The sequence below is a fragment of the Callionymus lyra genome, chromosome 7, assembly GCF_982586985.1.
Source record: "Callionymus lyra chromosome 7, fCalLyr1.hap1.1, whole genome shotgun sequence".
Classification (NCBI taxonomy): domain Eukaryota; kingdom Metazoa; phylum Chordata; class Actinopteri; order Syngnathiformes; family Callionymidae; genus Callionymus; species Callionymus lyra.
Window position 1 is genome coordinate 9,365,898 of NC_141824.1, and position 20,157 is coordinate 9,386,054.

At 35.5% G+C, this 20,157-nt stretch overlaps 1 protein-coding gene across 1 annotated transcript in view; it reads left to right on the forward strand.

Annotated features, from left to right (window-relative positions):
• Positions 1–17,459, forward strand: part of ankrd13b (ankyrin repeat domain 13B) — a 41,112-nt gene extending 23,653 nt beyond the window's left edge. The window contains exons 5-15 of the mRNA XM_087796476.1: positions 568–711; positions 1,640–1,874; positions 3,643–3,709; positions 5,876–5,957; positions 7,172–7,236; positions 9,083–9,219; positions 10,785–10,942; positions 12,214–12,420; positions 13,464–13,627; positions 14,675–14,751; positions 16,823–17,459. Of these exons, the coding sequence (XP_087652602.1) occupies positions 568–711; positions 1,640–1,874; positions 3,643–3,709; positions 5,876–5,957; positions 7,172–7,236; positions 9,083–9,219; positions 10,785–10,942; positions 12,214–12,420; positions 13,464–13,627; positions 14,675–14,751; positions 16,823–17,024 (1,538 nt within the window). The 3' untranslated portion in view covers positions 17,025–17,459. The remainder of the gene's footprint in view (positions 1–567; positions 712–1,639; positions 1,875–3,642; positions 3,710–5,875; positions 5,958–7,171; positions 7,237–9,082; positions 9,220–10,784; positions 10,943–12,213; positions 12,421–13,463; positions 13,628–14,674; positions 14,752–16,822) is intronic.
• The last annotated feature ends 2,698 nt before the right edge of the window (positions 17,460–20,157 follow it).

Genomic DNA, 20,157 nt, shown 5'->3' on the forward strand with positions numbered 1-20,157 from the left:
GAGATGTGTATTTGTGTCCGAAACAAGATGAGTTTTTTTTTGGGAAATGTTGAAAATGGGAACAGATTTAGTAAAGACTGATTGAACGAGATGTTCTTGTGTGCGTGCCGTGTGTTGTGCAAGTGAGTTTGGGAGAGCTACTGCCACCTGCTGTCCCATTAAGGTCATTGTCCACCACACTATTTAAGTTAAGTTAAACTAATGTGATGATTTAAGTGTGTCTTAAATAGATGTGTGACTCTATTGTATCATCAGTGAGTGTTTGTCTTTCCATTGAAATGATTGACATTGGAAAATGATCGTAAGCCCCGCCCACTGAAAACACTTTGTTTTTATGATACAATCTGACTCATACTTCCTGTTGGAGACAGTTTACGAAATATATATATATTTATATATTGTTCCTTCCACAACCTTGACTGATAAAAAGGGGCCTGAGACTGTTTTGAAGAACAAAGAAAATAAATAACAAATACATTTGGACAAAAATGTTATTTACTTTTACATTAAAATCAGTGAGAAACTTGTGATGTGACCTGAAGATGAAGATTGATGGTTCGTCCTCAGTGCCCCTGGTGTCCCGGATCTGCCCGAGCGACACCTACCGGGTCTGGAAGAGCGGCCAGAGTCTCCGAGTGGACACCACGCTGATGGGCTTCGAACAGATGACCTGGCAGAGAGGAAACAGGAGCTTCATCTTCAGAGGACAAGGTCAGCGACACGGAAACATTTCGCGGCTCATGGCGACGTCAGACGGTGAAGCTACACTGTTTGAAACAATCACTGCTTTAAACACCGACTACACAAGGCTGTGGATGAACTATGCTTTTAGTTTACGGCCTCTAGGAGGCGCTCGAGCAGGAAGTGCGGGAAAACGATGAAGACAAAATTTACTGAGACATACGATAGTTCGCAGGACAAGACGTACCAAGAGCTGGCGTCGCTAAAAAAAAGGAGAAAAATAAAGTTTGAACAGTCAATAAATTGATGGCGACCGTGGAGACGGCAGCGTAAAGAACTGACTTTATGCAATAAGATGTAAAAATCTTAATTGATTTTATTTAGCTGTATTACTGCCGTGTTACTGTTCAGAAAATGAAAGGAAAAACAGTTTTGGGTGAAAAAAACGTGTTGCAAAGAAGTGGAAAAATTAGCGTTTTTTCTTAACTCTAAACTCTTTTCGGTCGCGGTGAAGCACATGTCTTTTTTATTTATTTTAATTTATATTATTTATTTTAAAGATGTCAGTGTTTAAGATAAGAAACAGATTATACAGAGACTTTCAATAACAATAACAATTATGTTATGCAATTAGAAATGTACTCAAAGAGAAGTAAATATACAGTATATATTAATTTATTTTTTAATTAAAAAAAGATGAATAGTTACTTATACTAATATTAAAGACAATAACAAAAACAATACTAAATAATAATCATAATAATAACAAAAATGTAAGTAAGTATGTATTAATGATAATAGAATAAAACAAAAAAATTATGATTATGATTATGATTATGATTATGAAATAATAAAATTAAACCCACATGAAACTGATCTTCAACATGTAAATGAGATTGAAATGAATCTGAAACTTGATTAAATCTTCATGATTAATGGTCTCGTCCTCCACCGACAGACGCTAACGCGGAGGTGATGGAGGTGGACCACGACCGGCAGCTGGTGTACCGCGAGACCCTGTGCGTGTCCACCCTGGCGGCGCTGTCACCGGGCCGGGCCAAAGGTGGAGCCTGCAGCGGCGCCAGCCTGGGTCTGCTGGGGGCGATACAGCCCAGCGACGAGCAGGTCGCCGCCCGCCTGTCGGCGCCCGTGGTCACCACTCAACTGGACACTCGCAACATCGCCTTCGAAAGGTCGGACACTGATGACAGATGCTTGAAAACATACATTTACATATGAACTGTTGAGAATTTTTCATTTGTTTAGTTTATATTTCAACACAAAGATCCATTTAAGTCTTTTTATCCAACTGTTCTTTCTCATTTTATATTTTTAATCAAATTTTAATTTCAATCCCAACCATTTTCGTATGATTTCCTACTTTTTAACTTGAGATAAAACATTTTCAAAAACGTGGAAAAACAAATTCTCTATACTTTCCATTTTCATAATGTATTTTTAACATTTAAAGGTTGTTTTTTTTCTCTAAAAAGTCAAAATATTTGGTGCATTTTAGTGTCTTCAGACATGTATTGATTAATATTGAGTGTAATGTCTAAAGTAAAAAAAACTTTTAACTTTTAAATGTTTGTTATTGTCTTCATCTTAACTTTTTACTAACGTTTTCCTTCATAAGAAATCAATTTTTTTTTTGTAACTCATGCTCTAAGTTTTAAACTGGTTTTACATGAACGTATGAAAGCTGTGAATTAAAATGCAATTTAGAAATTATTTTCTTTTAATTATTGGAATAAAGAAAATCAAACTCGGTGTAAAAAATGATTATTCATTTAGAAAAAAAATGCTTTTTTTTATTTATTTAATATTTTTATTTTAATTTAACCTTTTAATTTCCAAACTATTAAATGCATTAATTCAAAAATAATTAAACACACAAAATAAAACTTTTTTTTTAAACTTTTTTTCCCTAATATTTTATTATTTGTATTTTTTTCAAATAAATTTTGCATTATATTACATTTTCGGTTGCAAACGCGTTCAAATAACAATTTATTGACTTTTAAATTGGTGTAAATTGTTTTTTAAATTGAATTTACAGTACATATACATTTGAATCCCTAAAATTAAAAAATGTATACATTTAAATGTTTTATTTAAATTAATATCTTGACTAAACTTTGCAACACCAGGTAATAAACAAACTTATATTTTATTTCCAGCTAGTTTGTCTTAGAGTAAAGTCAATCGGCTTTTTGTCGTCTTTTAATTCTTTATTCTTCATTCAAAACCAGTCAGTTTGACCAGAAGAACAATCTTCATTATTTATTGTAGAATAAAGGAATATTAAATATTTGTCCTGGTTGGATTTTAAACAACATCCAGATTGTTACAGATTAACTTATACATTTCACGAGACAAATTAAATACTTTTTAATAGCGAGAGAGACTGGCTGGAGGGATATATTTGTATTACAAAATGAGTTTCTCATACAGTATAATCAATATATTGAGAAAAAAAAATGAAGACAACGGGTGAAATAAAAAGCTATGTTTTTTAGCAGGAAGTATGAGTCGGAATCTTCGTTTAAATAAATGAAGGGATGAACATCACTGAAGTAGAAAACAGACGGTGAGAGTCGACAGAAGGTTCTTTATACGCCGATGAAGACCAGGAGGTTATTTATGGTTCTCATCACACCCGAGTGTTTGCTGTGGTCAGCACCGGAGTCGAACCAGCCGGTGATCCGTTTATGATGCTTTACAGCCGAGCGCTCGGTCAGAACATCTTCATCCACTCGCCTCAGCATCTCCACCTGGACGCTGGTGTACAAGTGTTGACGAGAGGCTGGAGATGAAACTCTCGTCTGGTTCACCAGGATGTTTTTGACAGAATAGTTGAAGGTGGTCTGCGCTCGGGTGGAGATGTTCAGTCGGTTTGTGTTTCTCTCTTCAGCAGATTTAAACCTTCAGTGAATCAACTTTTAGAAACGTCTGTTTCAGGAACAAATCTGGGATCTTGGGCTGGAGGAGCGAGAGAACCGAGATGGTGAACGGGTACGAATCTAAGGTGGGTCACATGACACGTCCAGATGATCCACTTTACAACATCAACGACACAAAAACAGATGGTTTTAGATGGTTTTCAAAGACTGTGTGTTGTTGTGTTGTGTGACTCTATTCATTCTATCTATCATTAGAAAATGATCTTAAGCTCCGCCCTCTGAAAACACTTTGTTCTTCTGGAGATTAAATTTTGTTTACCATAACCACACCCACTCTGCTGTGATTGGTCAAGCATGGAGGTTTGTCACTGCGCGTCATCAATCCCGGAAGTCTCCGACTCCAAGGGACTCGTTGTATAAACAAAGCGGGGCGTGATTACAGCTGGCTGGAGGAAGAGTAATGCCATTATTACGTCATAATGGACTCTCGTAACCTCTCATTTGCCCAGATTTCAGAGCAACTTTATAAAGTAATAAGTTGAAAACATGGTCATGATGAGGGACTTACTGCATCTTGGAGAGAAAGAACATTTACTACATGTGAGTCAAGAGAGTTTTCACATTAGTTGACCTTTAATTATCTTTCGTCACTGATTCCCTACAGTGACCTTGACTATCTTGCAAGAGAATCAATAGAAGACAAGCATCAGACGCCGACAACAATAGACCCGCGAGAGTCTTTTGTGTCTCTTTCAGGATCTTTTTAAATGGACACGTTCGATACGCTGTGATTATAGTGTGACATCATAGAGCGAATTTAGAAGTGTCCTGGTTTCAACATTTTTCTCCGACTCCATCTACGTGTTCCAGCACGAGGTCAAAATAATACTATTTATGTACTAGTTAAAGTCTACATAGAACTTGTCAAAGATCAATATTTTACACAATTTATTTGCATGTTTTTGTCCTTTCATTAGTATTTTTTACAATATTTTACACAATTTATTTGCATTTTTTTGTCCTTTCATTGGTATTTTTTACAATATTTTACACAATTTATTTGCATTTTTTTGTCCTTTCATTGGTATTTTTTTTTACAATATTTTACACAATTTATTTGCTTTTTTTTCCTTTCATTGGTATTTTTTTTTAACAATATTTACACAATTTATTTGCATTTTCTTTGTCCTTTCATTGGTATTTTTTACAATATTTTACACAATTTATTTGCATTTTTTTTGTCCTTTCATTGGTATTTTTTACAATATTTTACACAATTTATTTGCAATTTTTTGTCCTTTCATTGGTATTTTTTTTACAATATCTTACACAATTTATTTGCATTTTCTTTGTCCTTTCATTGGTATTTTTTACAATATTATACACAATTTATTTGCATTTCTTTTGTCCTTTCATAGGTATTTTTTACAATATTTTACACAATTTATTTGCATTTTTTTTTGTCCTTTCATTGGTATTTTTTACAATATTTTACACAATTTATTTGCATTTTTTTTGTCCTTTCATTGGTATTTTTTACAATATTTTACACAATTTATTTGCATTTTTTTTGTCCTTTCATTGGTATTTTTTACAATATTTTACACAATTTATTTGCATTTTTTTGTCCTTTCATTGGTATTTTTTTTACATTATCTTACACAATTTATTTGCACTTTCTTTGTCCTTTCATTGGTATTTTTTACAATATTATACACAATTTATTTGCACTTTCTTTGTCCTTTCATTGGTATTTTTTACAATATTATACACAATTTATTTGCACTTCTTTTGTCCTTTCATTGGTATTTTTTACAATATTATACACAATTTATTTGCATTTCTTTTGTCCTTTCATAGGTATTTTTTACAATATTTTACACAATTTATTTGCATTTTTTTGGCCTTTCATTGGTATTTTTTACAATATTATACACAATTTATTTGCATTTCTTTTGTCCTTTCATAGGTATTTTTTACAATATTTTACACAATTTATTTGCATTTTTTTTGTCCTTTCATTGGTATTTTTACAATATTATACACAATTTATTTGCATTTCTTTTGTCCTTTCATAGGTATTTTTTACAATATTTTACACAATTTATTTGCATTTTTTTTGTCCTTTCATTGGTATTTTTTACAATATTTTACACAATTTATTTGCATTTTTAAATATATAATTTACGATTCTTTTTTTCCTCCTAGAATATTTAATAAAATTATTTCTTAAAAAACAAAAAAACATGTATAATCAGATTAAGACTAAAGGACAAAATCTTGATTCAAAGGTTTACGCAGCATCGAACGTGGAGCTGATCACCAGGACCAGGACGGACCACCTCTCGGACCAGAACAAAAACAAGACCAAAGGTACGCTCAGCCACAGATGTCATTTCTCTGAAGAGTCCCATCTGGCGCCGCCGTGACAGACTCCATCAGTGTCTCCCTGACGACTTATCTGTCGCCCAAACCATCCCAGGCTCTCGCTCACAAACCCTTCGAACGTCTTCCTCCTCTTCTCTGGTGCGGATCATGAATGAATCAGGATTAGTCGGCAGATCGTCGCCGTCAGCCGGAATCAAGCGTCACACATGTGTGAGCTCCGGGTCAAACCTCCATCTGTTCCTTCGTTCTCCGAGCTCGAAGCGAGAAACACTGTCGGTGAAAAACCACCGACGAGTCGAGTCTCACCGGCGTCGTAAACAACATCTTCGTCAATCATTAGCTCAACGAGCTAAAAGCTAACATGCCTTATAATTCAGAAAAATACACAATAATAATAAATAAAACATATTGTTTACATAAGTGTTCAAGTCATTTTCAGTCGATACAGAATCGAGTCTGTGAAAAGATTTTGGCTCCTTAATTGATTGAGTTTGACCCCATTTAGTTACATCTTTCTACACAACTCAATATATAGTGTATTTATTGTGTAATAATATTGACAAATGTCACATAAAATGACACAAATATTAGCTTGAAGAAGTCGAAATGACAAATCCTTGATGATAATGTTGAAATAAAACAGAGAAATATGACCGTGATAATTTTTGAACTGTAATTGTTTACTTTAAAAACCTTGAAAAACACATGATCTGTAGCCGTTAAGTCATAATTATTCAGAATATGTCTTTTTGATGAGAAAGTATCATCGATTCAAAGCCTCACCTGTGTTGTATTATTTGTTTGCACCTTGTAAACATTAAATAAAACTCAAGATTAGTTGGAAAAACTGTGCAGGAAAGTGTAAATGGCTTTAATGCAGTGAATTATTTATAAATTAAACACATTATTCTGATCCATTTTGTCATAATGAATATTCTAATATAGTCTAAGAAAAGCGATTACACCCAATATTATTTTAAAACAATGTCCAAAATGTTGGTCAGTGTTTAAAAAGTAGAATAGTTATTCAGATGTCAGGCTCTCGAAGGATGTCCGAGCTTTGAGTTCATACATGTATGTCTGAATGAGCAAAACAAAGATGGCCGACATCATGACGGATGAAGACGGTGATTAAAAGATGGAGCCGCAGTGATCCGATAAGATCGTGACGTCATGTGTTGTGTAACTGCTCTGTGCAGGAGGGAAGACTCCGCTGCAGAACTTCCTCGGGATCGCCGAGCAGCACCTGGGACCAAACAACCCGGTGAGTCACCAGCGGTTCTTCACAAGAAGTTCCTTCACCGGGAGACGACCTTGAAAATGTGGTTTCACTGAATCGTCGTGAATCAGTTCAAATGTTTTCCTTTAAGAAGTGACTTGTCAGAGTAGATGAATGTAAACGATTGTGATCTAAAGGTGTGTGTATTGGCAAGAATCTGGTCATACGAGTCGATATACTGTGAAGCTGTAGTAACAAGTATATATATGTGTAGTATTGTCGAGTACTTGACTCTGGTGTTGCAGTATTTACAGACCACATGACTCTTGACGAAGTCGTAACTGCTTTCATTTGTTTTCAAACCAAAATATGTCCAAACATCAGCTTTAAAAGCTGCTAGAGTTACTGTATCCTCTCATGCTCAGTAAGGTGGCAACAATACGATATATCGTGATACTGTAGGAACAAGGATATATTTGCAGTATTGTGTAGTAGTTGACTCTTGTGTTGTGATGCTGTAGTAACAAGTATACAGTATATGTGTAGTATTGTCGAGTACTTGACTCTGGTGTTGTAGTATTTACAGACCACATGACTCTTGACGAAGTCGTAACTGCTTTCATTTGTTTTTTTAAACCAAAATATGTCCAAACATCAGCTTTAAAAGCTGCTAGAGTTACTGTATCCTCTCGTCCTCAGTTGGGATCGCGCAGGGTTTCAATTTTTCCCTTTAGCTGCAGAGAATGTAATGACTGCTGCCATCTAGTGGCTGGACGTTTAATCCCAACAACAAAAAACACTGAATACTTGCATGTAAATTGTAAATAAATAAATAAAAGATTATTCACACAGTTTATTAAATTATAAACCATAACTAAGATGACAATGAAATGTGATTTGAAAGCCAAAAAAAGGAGAATTTTACTTCCATGTGATGCTGTTGAATGTTGATGTTATAGTGGAAAAAACACATTTCAGTAGTGACCTATTTACGAAACTTTGATTACATATTAATATTAAATACAAGAGATTTACAACAAGAGAAAAATATATAAAATTTGAAAAATGGGGGTCGTTTTGGGCCCTTGACCTTGACTGCGGCCCCTCATGTGATTAAAGTTGTCAGAGTCGACGACTTCAAGGATCTTTAGTACTTTTACTACCCGGTCAAACTGTATGGACCAGAACCAGCCTCGTGTAGAGAACAGAAGCGTCTGACTCAGACGTGAACAAGAAGGTGGTCATAATGTTACGGCAGAATCATTCAGGATCGTCTCTCGCTGGAGAACAAGGCGACAGAGAGAATATTATCATGTGATCAGCGAGACGTTCTTCATCGATCACGTCTTTGTTCCTGCAGGAGAGTCTGACTCATTCTTTCTCTTCTCTCCATCTCTCCATCTCTCCATCCCTCCATCACTCCATCTCTCCATCCCTCCATCCCTCCATCACTCCATCCCTCCATCCCTCTACCCCTCCATCTCTCCATCTCTCCATCACTCCATCCCTCCATCCCTCCATCTCTCCATCACTCCATCACTCCATCCCTCATCCCTCCATCTCTCCATCTCTCCATCCCTCCATCCCTCCATCACTCCATCCCTCCATCTCTCCATCTCTCCATCCCTCCATCTCTCCATCTCTCCATCCCTCCATCCCTCCATCACTCCATCTCTCCATCACTCCATCCCTCCATCACTCCATCTCTCCATCACTCCATCTCTCCATCACTCCATCTCTCCATCCCTCCATCTCTCCATCCCTCCATCTCTCCATCACTCCATCTCTCCATCCCTCCATCACTCCATCTCTCCATCTCTCATCACTCCATCTCTCCATCTCTCATCACTCCATCTCTCCATCCCTCCATCGCTCCATCTCTCCCCTGCAGGCTCTGGTGACTCAGATGTCCAGCCCCGGAGTGACCAACCCCTCGGCCTTGACCGCAGAAGAATACTTCAACCCGGGTCTGTCGCCGGGCCTGAAGGACATCGGTCACCCATGCCAGCTGACCACCAAGACCCAGAGGTGAACCGGACACAGAACCGAGACGCTTGGCCTGCTGCGACTGTGACGCTCTCGACCCGAATAACAAAAATATTTATAGATCCAGTCACTGAATTAGACTCTTGGCGGTTTGTGAACGTCTGACTCATGAAACTATTTTAGGAAACACGTTTAGTCGCAGCAGAAACACACGAGATTAGAAGTGAAATACATGTGGAATAGAGACACAAAACAGATGGATGGTTAGATAGACGGACGGATACACGGACGGATGGATGGATGGATGGATGGATGGATGGATGACAGACGGACAGATTTATCGATTAATAGATGGATGGATGGACAGACGGAAGGACGGATGGATAGATTGATAGATGGACGGATGGATGGATGGACAGATGGATAGACGGACAGACAGACGGACGGATTGATAGATGGATGGATGGATGGTCAGACGGACGGACAGATGGATAGATAGATAGACGGATGGATGGTCAGACGGACAGACAGATCGATAGATAGATAGATAGATAGATGGATGGATGGACAGACGGAAGGATAGATAGATAGATAGACGGACAGACAGACGGATTGATAGATGGATGGATCGATGGTCAGACAGACAGACAGACAGACAGACAGACAGACAGACAGACAGACAGACAGACAGACAGACAGACAGACAGACAGACAGACAGACAGACAGACAGACAGACAGACAGACAGACAGACAGACAGACAGACAGACAGACAGACAGACAGACAGACAGACAGACAGACAGACAGACAGACAGACAGACAGACAGACAGACAGACAGACAGACAGATAGATAGATAGATAGATAGATAGATAGATAGATAGATAGATAGATAGATAGACAATTTTCAAACTCTAAATCAATTTTTTAATTTCCAGAAGCAAATTTACAAACTAAAAAACAAATGTACAAACTGCAAAGAAAACTACAATTTCATATAATCGTAAATTTGTAAAATCTTAAACCAATTTCAATTCCTAAAACAAATCCCCAGTTTTGTGAAACTCTGAATCAAATTTCCGGAATCAAATTTTCAAACTCTGAAACAAGTAAAAAAAAAATGTTTTTCAGTGAATGGTAAATTTAAAAAAATAGTATTAACTCTTAAAAAAAATCCAGTTTCCTAAATCAAATTTTCAAACTCTGAATCAGATTTCAATAAGCACATTTTTTAAATTCTAAAACAAATTTCTAGTTTCCAGAGTCAAATTTCCAATTGTATGAAAAATGTTTTCAGTTTCCTGAAACAAATCTTCAGTTTTGTGAAAGTCTGAAGCAAATTTCCAGAAGCAAATGTTCAATCTCTTAAATAAATTAATAAACACTAAAAATTCCTACAAACATTAAAAGAAAATTTGCATTTGCATTTTTTTCAAGAAACTGTAATCTTGTTTCAGAGTTTGAACATTGGATTTTCACTTCCGGGCCACCGTACTACGAGGCTTAATTCAAGTTAAACGCAATAACAAAAAAAGTACTTTTATTCTTGACACCTTCCCTTTATGTCACTGTATTGATAATACTTACGTTAATATCTCGACTCACCAGATTCAAGGCCAAGCTGTGGCTGTGCGAGTCTCACCCTCTGTCTCTGGCCGAACAAGTGGTTCCGATCATCGACCTCATGGCGATCTCCAACGCTCTGTTCGCCAAACTGAGGGACTTCATCACGCTGAGGCTGCCGCCGGGGTTCCCCGTCAAGATCGGTGAGAGAATCAAGAGGTTTGGATGAAAGAGTTGATGTGAGACGACCAGAGAGTCACAGTCGCAGCTTTGAAAGATTCTTGTAAACTTGTTGTATCAGAGTTTTTGTTTCATTTACTCTGTAAAATCAGAACCATTTAGTGTTGTTTACTGAGACACATTTACTATTAGATGAAATACGTTTACCATTTGTTGATACAAAGTTAAACATTCAAACAAAATTCACAATTTCCTGTTTTTTGTTTTTTTTTACAATTCACTGAAAGTAAATATTAAAAATCTTAAACCAATTTCAATTCCTGACACAAATCTTCAGTTTCATGAGTCAAAATTTCAAACGTTTAAACCAATATCCAGTTTCCTAAATCAAATTTTCAAACTCTGAAACAAGTTTTATATTTTCAGAAGCAAATTTTCAAACTGTGAAACAAATGTACAAACTCCAAAGAAAACTACAATTTCATATAATCGTAAATTTGTATCATGAGTTGGTAAATTTGCATTAAGATTTTGAAACAAATTTATAGTACAGAGTTTTTACTCTCAATCAATTTGATTTGCGCTTCCAGGCCACCGTACTACGAGGCTCAATTCAATTTTTTGGTGAACACAATAACATAAAGTACTTTTTTTCTTGATACCTTCCCTTTTCTATAAAGTCACTTTACTTAAAATAATAATTTATGTGAATATCTGGAGTTTATAGCTTCTCTCCAAGGTGCTCTGCGTTTACTCTGGGCACTCCAGTTTCCTCCCAAATTCCAAAAACATTCAGTTAAGACTAGTTCAGTGACCTGCCCCACGCCTCTCGCCCTATGTAGCTGGGACAGCTCCAGCCCACCACCACCCTGAGGATAAATACTATTTACCATTTTAAAGACATCATTTTACTTAAGCTTAGTTTAAGATATGAACTACTTTTTGTTTTTTATTTTACGAATTTATATTTATATTTTTAAATGCAACATCAAGCACATTCAAAAACATTTATTAAAGTTCGTATTTTTCCATTTTTTAAATCCAATATATCATGATTAGAAAATATAAATGAATCAAAAGTGAATTCAATTTAGTGACAAGATCAAGCGACAAATCAGCAGATCTGATCGTAAGAGTTCCAGGTGTCAATCATTACCTTTAAAGAGCGAGTTGACAGGAAGGGGAGGGGCTTAAGCGGGCGGAAGTGGGAAGGAACTAAAAACTTGTTCAATTCAACTTTTGATCTATTAAAAAAAAAGGACGTTTGACGTGTTTTTGACGTGTTTTCCCGCAGAAATCCCGCTCTACCACATCCTGAACGCCAGGATCACCTTCAGTAACCTGAACGGCTGCGAGGAGGGTCCCGGGGTCCGGAGCGACGGGGAGGTCCAGGTGGAGGGAGAGACGCCGGCGAGGGAGACCCCCGGAGCAGACACTCCCTCGCCGGGCAGCGACTCCTCCAGCGTCTCCAGCTCCAGCGTCTCCACGTCCAGCTCCACCAGTGAGACGCAAACATGTCAATCAATAACAAGATATGGTTGATCCAAGAAAAATATCATATCTTTAAATCCAAATATAAAGTTGCTTTAATCAAAATAAACAATCAATATTAAACAATTTAAACCCCAAATAAATGCTACAATAAAAATCAAGCACAAATTTCAAATTAAAACGGATATTATACCAAAAAAAGGAAAATCCAACAAAAAGTTTCTTCAATTAAAACATATTTTTTCCATTAAAAAATAAGTGCTTAAACAAAAAGAAAAGGTTGATTTGATCGAAAAAGTTGCTTAAGGAAAAATAAAATTAGCTTCATTAAAAAGGTAAATATTCAATTAAAAAGGTTCTTTCAATCAAGAAAAATGTTCTTCACTCAATAAAGATATTTAAATCAAACAAAAAATTGCTTCAAGATAACAAAATGTATATGTTTTCTTACGCCTCACTGAAAAGATTTATAAACTCTTAAGACATTGTGAAATTTCCTAAGTCAAATTTCCAATTTCACGTAAAAAAAAGTTTTCGTTTCCTGAATCAAATGTTCAAACATTGAAGCTAATTTACAATTTCCAGAGACAAATTGACAATTGACTGAAACCAATATAAAATTATACCCTCAACTAAAAAGGAAAATCTATCAATTCCATCAAAACATATTTTGAACGAAAAATAACGTTGCTTCAATAAATTAAATTAAAAAAAAAATCAATTAAAAAAAATTGCTTCTGTTAAAAAACAACAACCCAGTTTTAAATTTTCAGTCATTTGAACACCTTTTAAAATTGAAACTTTTATCTATGATTGAAGTGTTTTCGGCCAAAATTTGTGTTTTAATTAAAATCCCAAAAAACGTTGCTCTAATTCAATTCAATTATTTTATTATATTTATTGAATTGAAACGAGTTATGAAATGATTTTTTAAAGGGAGGTTAAAGTGAAAAATGTTTAAGCACTAAAGCAACAAATGTCATACACTTACATCATCTCTACATCTCCGTTCTAAAAGTCTCCTCCTGACCTTTGACCTCCCTCTGTGCACAGTGTCGTGTCGCACCGGTGAGATCCCCGCGGGTGTGTTCGAGCCTCCTGCTGGATACTCCCTGCTGGGAGGCAAACAGAGAGACAGCATGAGGGAGGAAGAGGAGGATCTGCTGCAGTTTGCCATTCAACAGAGTCTGCTGGAGGCCGGTTCTGAGTACGACCAGGTACTTATGGACCCGATGAAGACCCGCGGTCGCTCTGACGCGACAAACAACCTTTTAAATAGACCTCGTTCAACCTTTATTTGCAATTTAAACGTTGGATTTTCACCTTCAACCACCAAGAACTCCATCTTTAATGAGTGATGGGACGATGACGCTTCATGAAGTAAATACTAAGAAATAAAAATGTAATCCACAGAGAGAGAGAGAATAGAGAAGGTACAGTTTAAGCGCTATACAATAACAATTACTTACTTACTTACTTACATACCAGGGAGTGACGATTATAATTTGACGCCTGTTGCTGCAGCAGAGGTGGTGCTTAGGTGATGATGAGCTGCAGCTGCTGTGAGCAACAGGCGCCGTGGAGCTCAGGAAACAGAAAGGATATGCAAAATAAGTTTCAAAATAATATCATGATTATCATGACAAATGGTAGAAGGCGACAAAAAAACAAAACACTCCAGATCCTGATATAAAATATGTTTTAGTTCATTGTTTTCTTTCATTTAAAGACAGGAAAAGTATTTTACTTGCATTTTTTATCGTTAAAAAGTTTCTGTATTTGTTTATATGGTTTAAATCATGAGTCCCAAACTTTTTCTTGCAGCAGTTTAATGTGTGTATTATCTTAACTGAACGACCTTCAGATAAAACCAGTTAAACTAAATCACATAGTTTTGTGTGTTTGACTAATTTTTACTAGTCTACTGGTTTATGTTTTGAGTAAACTTGACTGAAACAAGTGTCACAGACTAAGTAATTTACAGAGAAAATACCATCTTTTTTTCAAAATAAAACACCTTTCAGACGGTAAAAGTAGAAAACAAAGAAGGTCAAGGTCAGGTCATTAACCAGAAGGTTTCGATGGATGACAAAGAGTTTTCCCAGAAACATAACCCGTGGAAAAGTCCCTAAAAAGGTTTTCGGGAAGAACTCAAAACATGACATTCTGACGAGAACTTCCAGACAAAGAGGAAGCTTTTGTTTGACTTGTCCGTCCATCTTTGTCGGCGTTTCCTGTGACATCACTTCCTGTCCCCTCTCTAGGTGACCATCTGGGAGGCGCTGACCAATAGCAAGCCTGGAACTCACCCGCTGCCCTGTGACCCCAGTCGCCTGGAGAGGTCAGAACTGATGGAGAAGTCACTCCATGTTCAGGACCACTGTGATTTATCTCCGACATATCCTCAAGCTCCTCTCTTCCTGTCCTCCTCTATCACTTCCTGTCCTCCTCTATCACTTCCTGTCCTCCTCCATCACTTCCTGTCCTCCTCCATCACTTCCTGTCCTCCTCCATCACTTCCTGTCCTCCTCCATCACTTCCTGTCCTCCTCCATCACTTCCTGTCCTCCTCTATCACTTCCTGTCCTCCTCTATCACTTCCTGTCCTCCTCCATCACTTCCTGTCCTCCTCCATCACTTCCTGTCCTCCTCTATCACTTTCTGTCCTCCTCCATCACTTCCTGTCCTCCTCTATCACTTCCTGTCCTCCTCCATCACTTCCTGTCCTCCTCTATCACTTCCTGTCCTCCTCCATCACTTCCTGTCCTCCTCCATCACTTCCTGTCCTCCTCCATCACTTCCTGTCCTCCTCTATCACTTCCTGTCCTCCTCTATCACTTCCTGTCCTCCTCCATCACTTCCTGTCCTCCTCCATCACTTCCTGTCCTCCTCTATCACTTTCTGTCCTCCTCCATCACTTCCTGTCCTCCTCTATCACTTCCTGTCCTCCTCCATCACTTTCTGTCCTCCTCTATCACTTCCTGTCCTCCTCTATCACTTCCTGTCCTCCTCTATCACTTCCTGTCCTCCTCCATCACTTTCTGTCCTCCTCTATCACTTCCTGTCCTCCTCTATCACTTCCTGTCCTCCTCCATCACTTCCTGTCCTCCTCTCCTGCTCTTTGTTTGTCCTTCACTGAAAGTTTTCTTATCCTCGTCCTCCTCGTTTGTAAAAGAACGAACATAATCCCGGATGTTAAGCGTCCTTGACTAAGAAGTTTGACGTCTTTTAAAAACTTAGACCATAATATTAATAAAAAGTGATGTTGACACTGTTGTTTTTAGCAGCAGCGCAAGAACAGTAGCTACAATGCTAAGCTAATTTCTTATCTTGTGATTTAAGATTTAAGTGTTTTGATATAATCTCGCTATTTTGACAGTTTTAAACTTAAGTTCTCATTAAAAAAAACTCCATGTGAGAAACATTGAACTTGTTTTTGTTTTAGCGATTTAGCAAAGAATTAATTTAGCAACAGCTAACTCATGGATATATAGCATCACTATGCTAACAGCTTTGATGTGAATCACATTTATAACTTTTATAACAACAAAACTTTTTTACTCAATCTATTACATTAGGATTTTTCAGGTTAAATAATTTTAGTAAAAGCTAGCGCTGCAATAAGCCAGATAGCATCAGCTAGCTAGCCACTTTGATAAAGTTAGTATAAAAAGCAACACATTATGTATTGTTTATTATTAACTCATTTTTTATTGATCTTTTTAGGCAAAAATTGCAATTTGTTATTGATTAAGATCAAGATAAACAATTTCAATAAAGTTCTACCTAAGATAAATAGCAATAGCATGCTAACACGTTTCATCAAGATATAAATCACGTTTATCATCCGCCATTTTACCATTGACCAAAAAATACTAAATAATTTCCTTTTCAATATTTTAGGCAATAAAGCAATTTGTTATTGACATTCAGATGTGGCAACAGCTAGCTACTAATGGGCTAGATAGCATGCTAATGGATTTGGTCAAGAGATAAGAAAATCATTTGAACAATAATTTAAATATTAACAAATATGAATATTTTGTAAATCATTTAAATTAAAATGTTGTTAGCAAACTCTAGTTCTGTAGCAGCTAACATAATTTGTATTATGGATTTGTCATGCTAAAGCTAGCTTGTCTGATTGTCATCATGTTAATATGCTAATATTGACCTAATTTAACAAAAAATTAACAAAATCACATGAAAAAAATGAAAAAGTAAAGTGAAGAAAGTTACATTTTAGAGACAAAATTGTTAAAGTAAAATAATAATACTCTACTCTACTATGTTGTAGCCTGGCTAGCTAGCTAGCTGGCGGCAAATCGCCTGCATTTATGTGTACTTTTAAAGAAACTTATATAGTTTTGGCTAATGCTAATGCTAATGCTAAATGATACATCCTCTGTCCAGGATCCCCCAGCACAAGCCCCGCCCCCCGTCCAGCCTCTGCTCCACGCCCACCAAGAAGCCGCCGCCCACCTGCAGCTACGACGAGCAGCTCCGCATCGCCATGGAGATCTCGGCGCGGGAGCAGGAGGAGGCGGAGCTACGGCGGCGTCAGGAGGAGGAGCAACTGAAGCACATCATCCAGCTGTCACTCATGGAGAAGTGACGTCCGATTGGCTCGCGAGCCCGGAAGCATGGAGCTGAAAATAATCTTCAGTTTTGATCAAATGTTTTGATTTGCACAACAAATCCTGATGTACTGTATTTAGCTTGTGATTGACAGGTGAGAGCACAAACTGATCTCAGGCCAGTTCAAGCCTGTTTCCAAGAGTTTACAGACGGAGGCATGAGGTCATCAAAGTGTCGTTGATTAGATTTCAAAATAAAAGCTCGATTTCCTGTTTCTCTACGGAAGTAACTCGGTGTCATCGGAAAAAAAATGGAATGATTGAATTTAACTTTTCAAATGTTGAAACTTTATTATTACATTTATTATTTTATATTAAAATCTTTGATTTATTAATTGAAAGGCTTTATTTGTTTTTATCTAATAAACAAATTAAATCATTTATAGATTGAAAGGTTGAATACTTTTTTTTAATCAAACAAAATTACACCAGATTTATCGAATAATTAAGATTAATAATTTATATATTAAAGGTTGAATTTATTTTTTTTGCACATAGAGTTCATGCATTTTTAATTCAAAAATAGAATTTCTCAAAAATCTAAAAATTCTTAGCCTTAAAAATTCAATATAAAATGTTGTTATATTATTATAGTATCACCAGAATTATTGAGTTAAATATTTTTTTTATATGAAAAGGATGATTATTAGGTTTTATTAAATAAATACGTTTAAAAGTTTTTAGGGTTTTTTTTACGTATAAAGTTTATTTTTTTAAATTCAATATATTGGTAATAGTCCAACCAGTTGTATTTGAAAGACTATAAATTAAGAATCTTAATTAAATTAATTTAATAAACAAAAATGTTGATTTGATGATCAAAATCAATGAGTAAAAAAATGTAAAACATTAAATTAGTATAAAAAAAAGTAAAAAAAATATGACCTTTCAATATAGAAATGATTAATTTATTTAAAGTAAAATGCTTTGAAAAACATTAGAATGAAAAATGTTTCCACATTTGAAATGTTAAAGACGACGTCACTGATGAACTACACGTGTGTGTGTGTGTGTGTGTGTGTGTGTGTGTGTGTGTGTGTGTGTGTCGCTCGTGTTCGTCTCCAGCATGTGTGGATGAGTTCGGCTCGTTTTTCTATTGAATATTCACTTGTTTTTTTCTTCTCAGCACAAACGATCAGCTCTGCTGCTCTCGTGACATTTGAAACATGATAGAAACGTATAAATATCTTAGATTTGCTTGTTTGATCAAAACACTTTTTTACTTTTGGAAAAAAAACAAACTCTTTCTGCAATAAAAGGAGAAGAAGTTGTTTTCATGATGTGATTCACGATCGAATAAAGACACGACTTTTGGATCAATCAAGTCTTTATTTGACGCTTTATTAGGAATATTACGGTAATTTAATGCATTCGAGATTCAGTTGAATCTCATTTTAATCTTTATTTGTATATTTACTCTGTTTTGTATCGAAGATATTCAAGAAATGTTCTTCTTATATCACCTTTTCTCAATATTATCTCGTTTCAAACATCATTTGAAAAAAAAGTAATTAAACTTTAATATCATCTCAAATGTGAACCTTTATCTTGTGTGAACTTGATTTTTTTGTTGTTGTTGTTGTCCAGCATTTTTTTCTCATCCAGACTTTTATTAAAATTGTATTTTATTTGTACAAATAAAACATTTTAAATATTTTTTTTATAAAGATTGATTTCAAAATATCTAAACATCTCATACGACATATTGATGATGAAACACATTTTTATAATCTTGTTAAATTATAAAAACCCAGATTAAAAAAAAATAAAAAAAATACAAAGATAAACTTTATCTCATAAACATGAATTTATTTTGTTCAATGTTTTTCTAAAATCTTATAGAACGTGAAGTATCTTGTACAAAAGTTTATTATTATCTTTCTTGAGGATTATCTCGTATAGTTTCAACTTAATCTTGTGATTGATGATGATGAGAGAAATGATTTAATATTTTTCTTTCTCATAAAAATGTGCATTAAAAGTCTTACAAACGTTTACCTCGTGCGAATTATATTTTTTCGACTAACAATAATATAAACTTAATCTCGTGTAAGTTTCGATGATGAAAAAACAAATGTTTTTGCCATAAAAAACTGATGTTTTTCAAAAAATAACCTGAAAAATATTACGTACAAACATCAAGTTCTTATTGAAATATGTTTTATGTCGTTAATATATGATTTTTGAAAATGATCTCATAAAAAAGTTTATATTATCTCATACGAACAAAAAGTTCACGTCGTAAACATATGATTTTACATCAAACCCTCAAGATAATAATAAAAGAGATGATGATGATTAATCAAGTGATAATATGTCGTATAAAAGGGATTTTTTTTTTCTTCCTCTCGTAAAAACCAGAATAAAAATCTCCTACACCTGACCTTTTATGTCGTACAAACGTGATTCTTTTTCTCCTGTACGCACGTAAATATTTTCAAAGGAACTCTTTTTAGGTTGTAGAATAAAATCCCATCCAAACTGAATACTTCCTTATATGGACATGAAGGTGGAGATTATCTCGCACAAATATGAAGGTTTTTTATTAAAAAAAAACATGATTTTACGTGGACTTGATGTTTTTTTCTCATCATTTTATAGATTCTTTGTTGTACAAATGTGATTTTCTTCCTCATATGCAAGCGAGAATATTCTCATGCAAACACAAACTTAATCTCGTACAAATATTTTGTCTTACCAACAAGATATAGTTTTGTACACAAAGGTAAATATTATTTGTGTGTAAAATAACATGAAAATAGTTTTGATATTTTCTTTTTCCAAAAACTTGCTCTTGAGAAGAAACTTTTTGCCTCTTGAATTCAACATAATTAAAATAAAACACAAAATGAATGTTTTAAGAAAAAGTAAACCATGAGAGAAAACAAGTAAAAATGAAGCTGAATGTGTTTAAAATGACAAAAGAGAGATAAAAAGCTTCACTGTAGAGAGAAATCGTTTAACGTCACATGAACTACTGCAGGCTTCAGGGAGGATTCAGGAGTTTGTCTGATGTCAGCTTGAAGGAGTCAGTAGATGTCAGTAGCTTCCAGCTCAGGTGACGCTCAGGTGACGCTCAGGTGACGCTCAGGTGACGCTCAGGTGACGCTC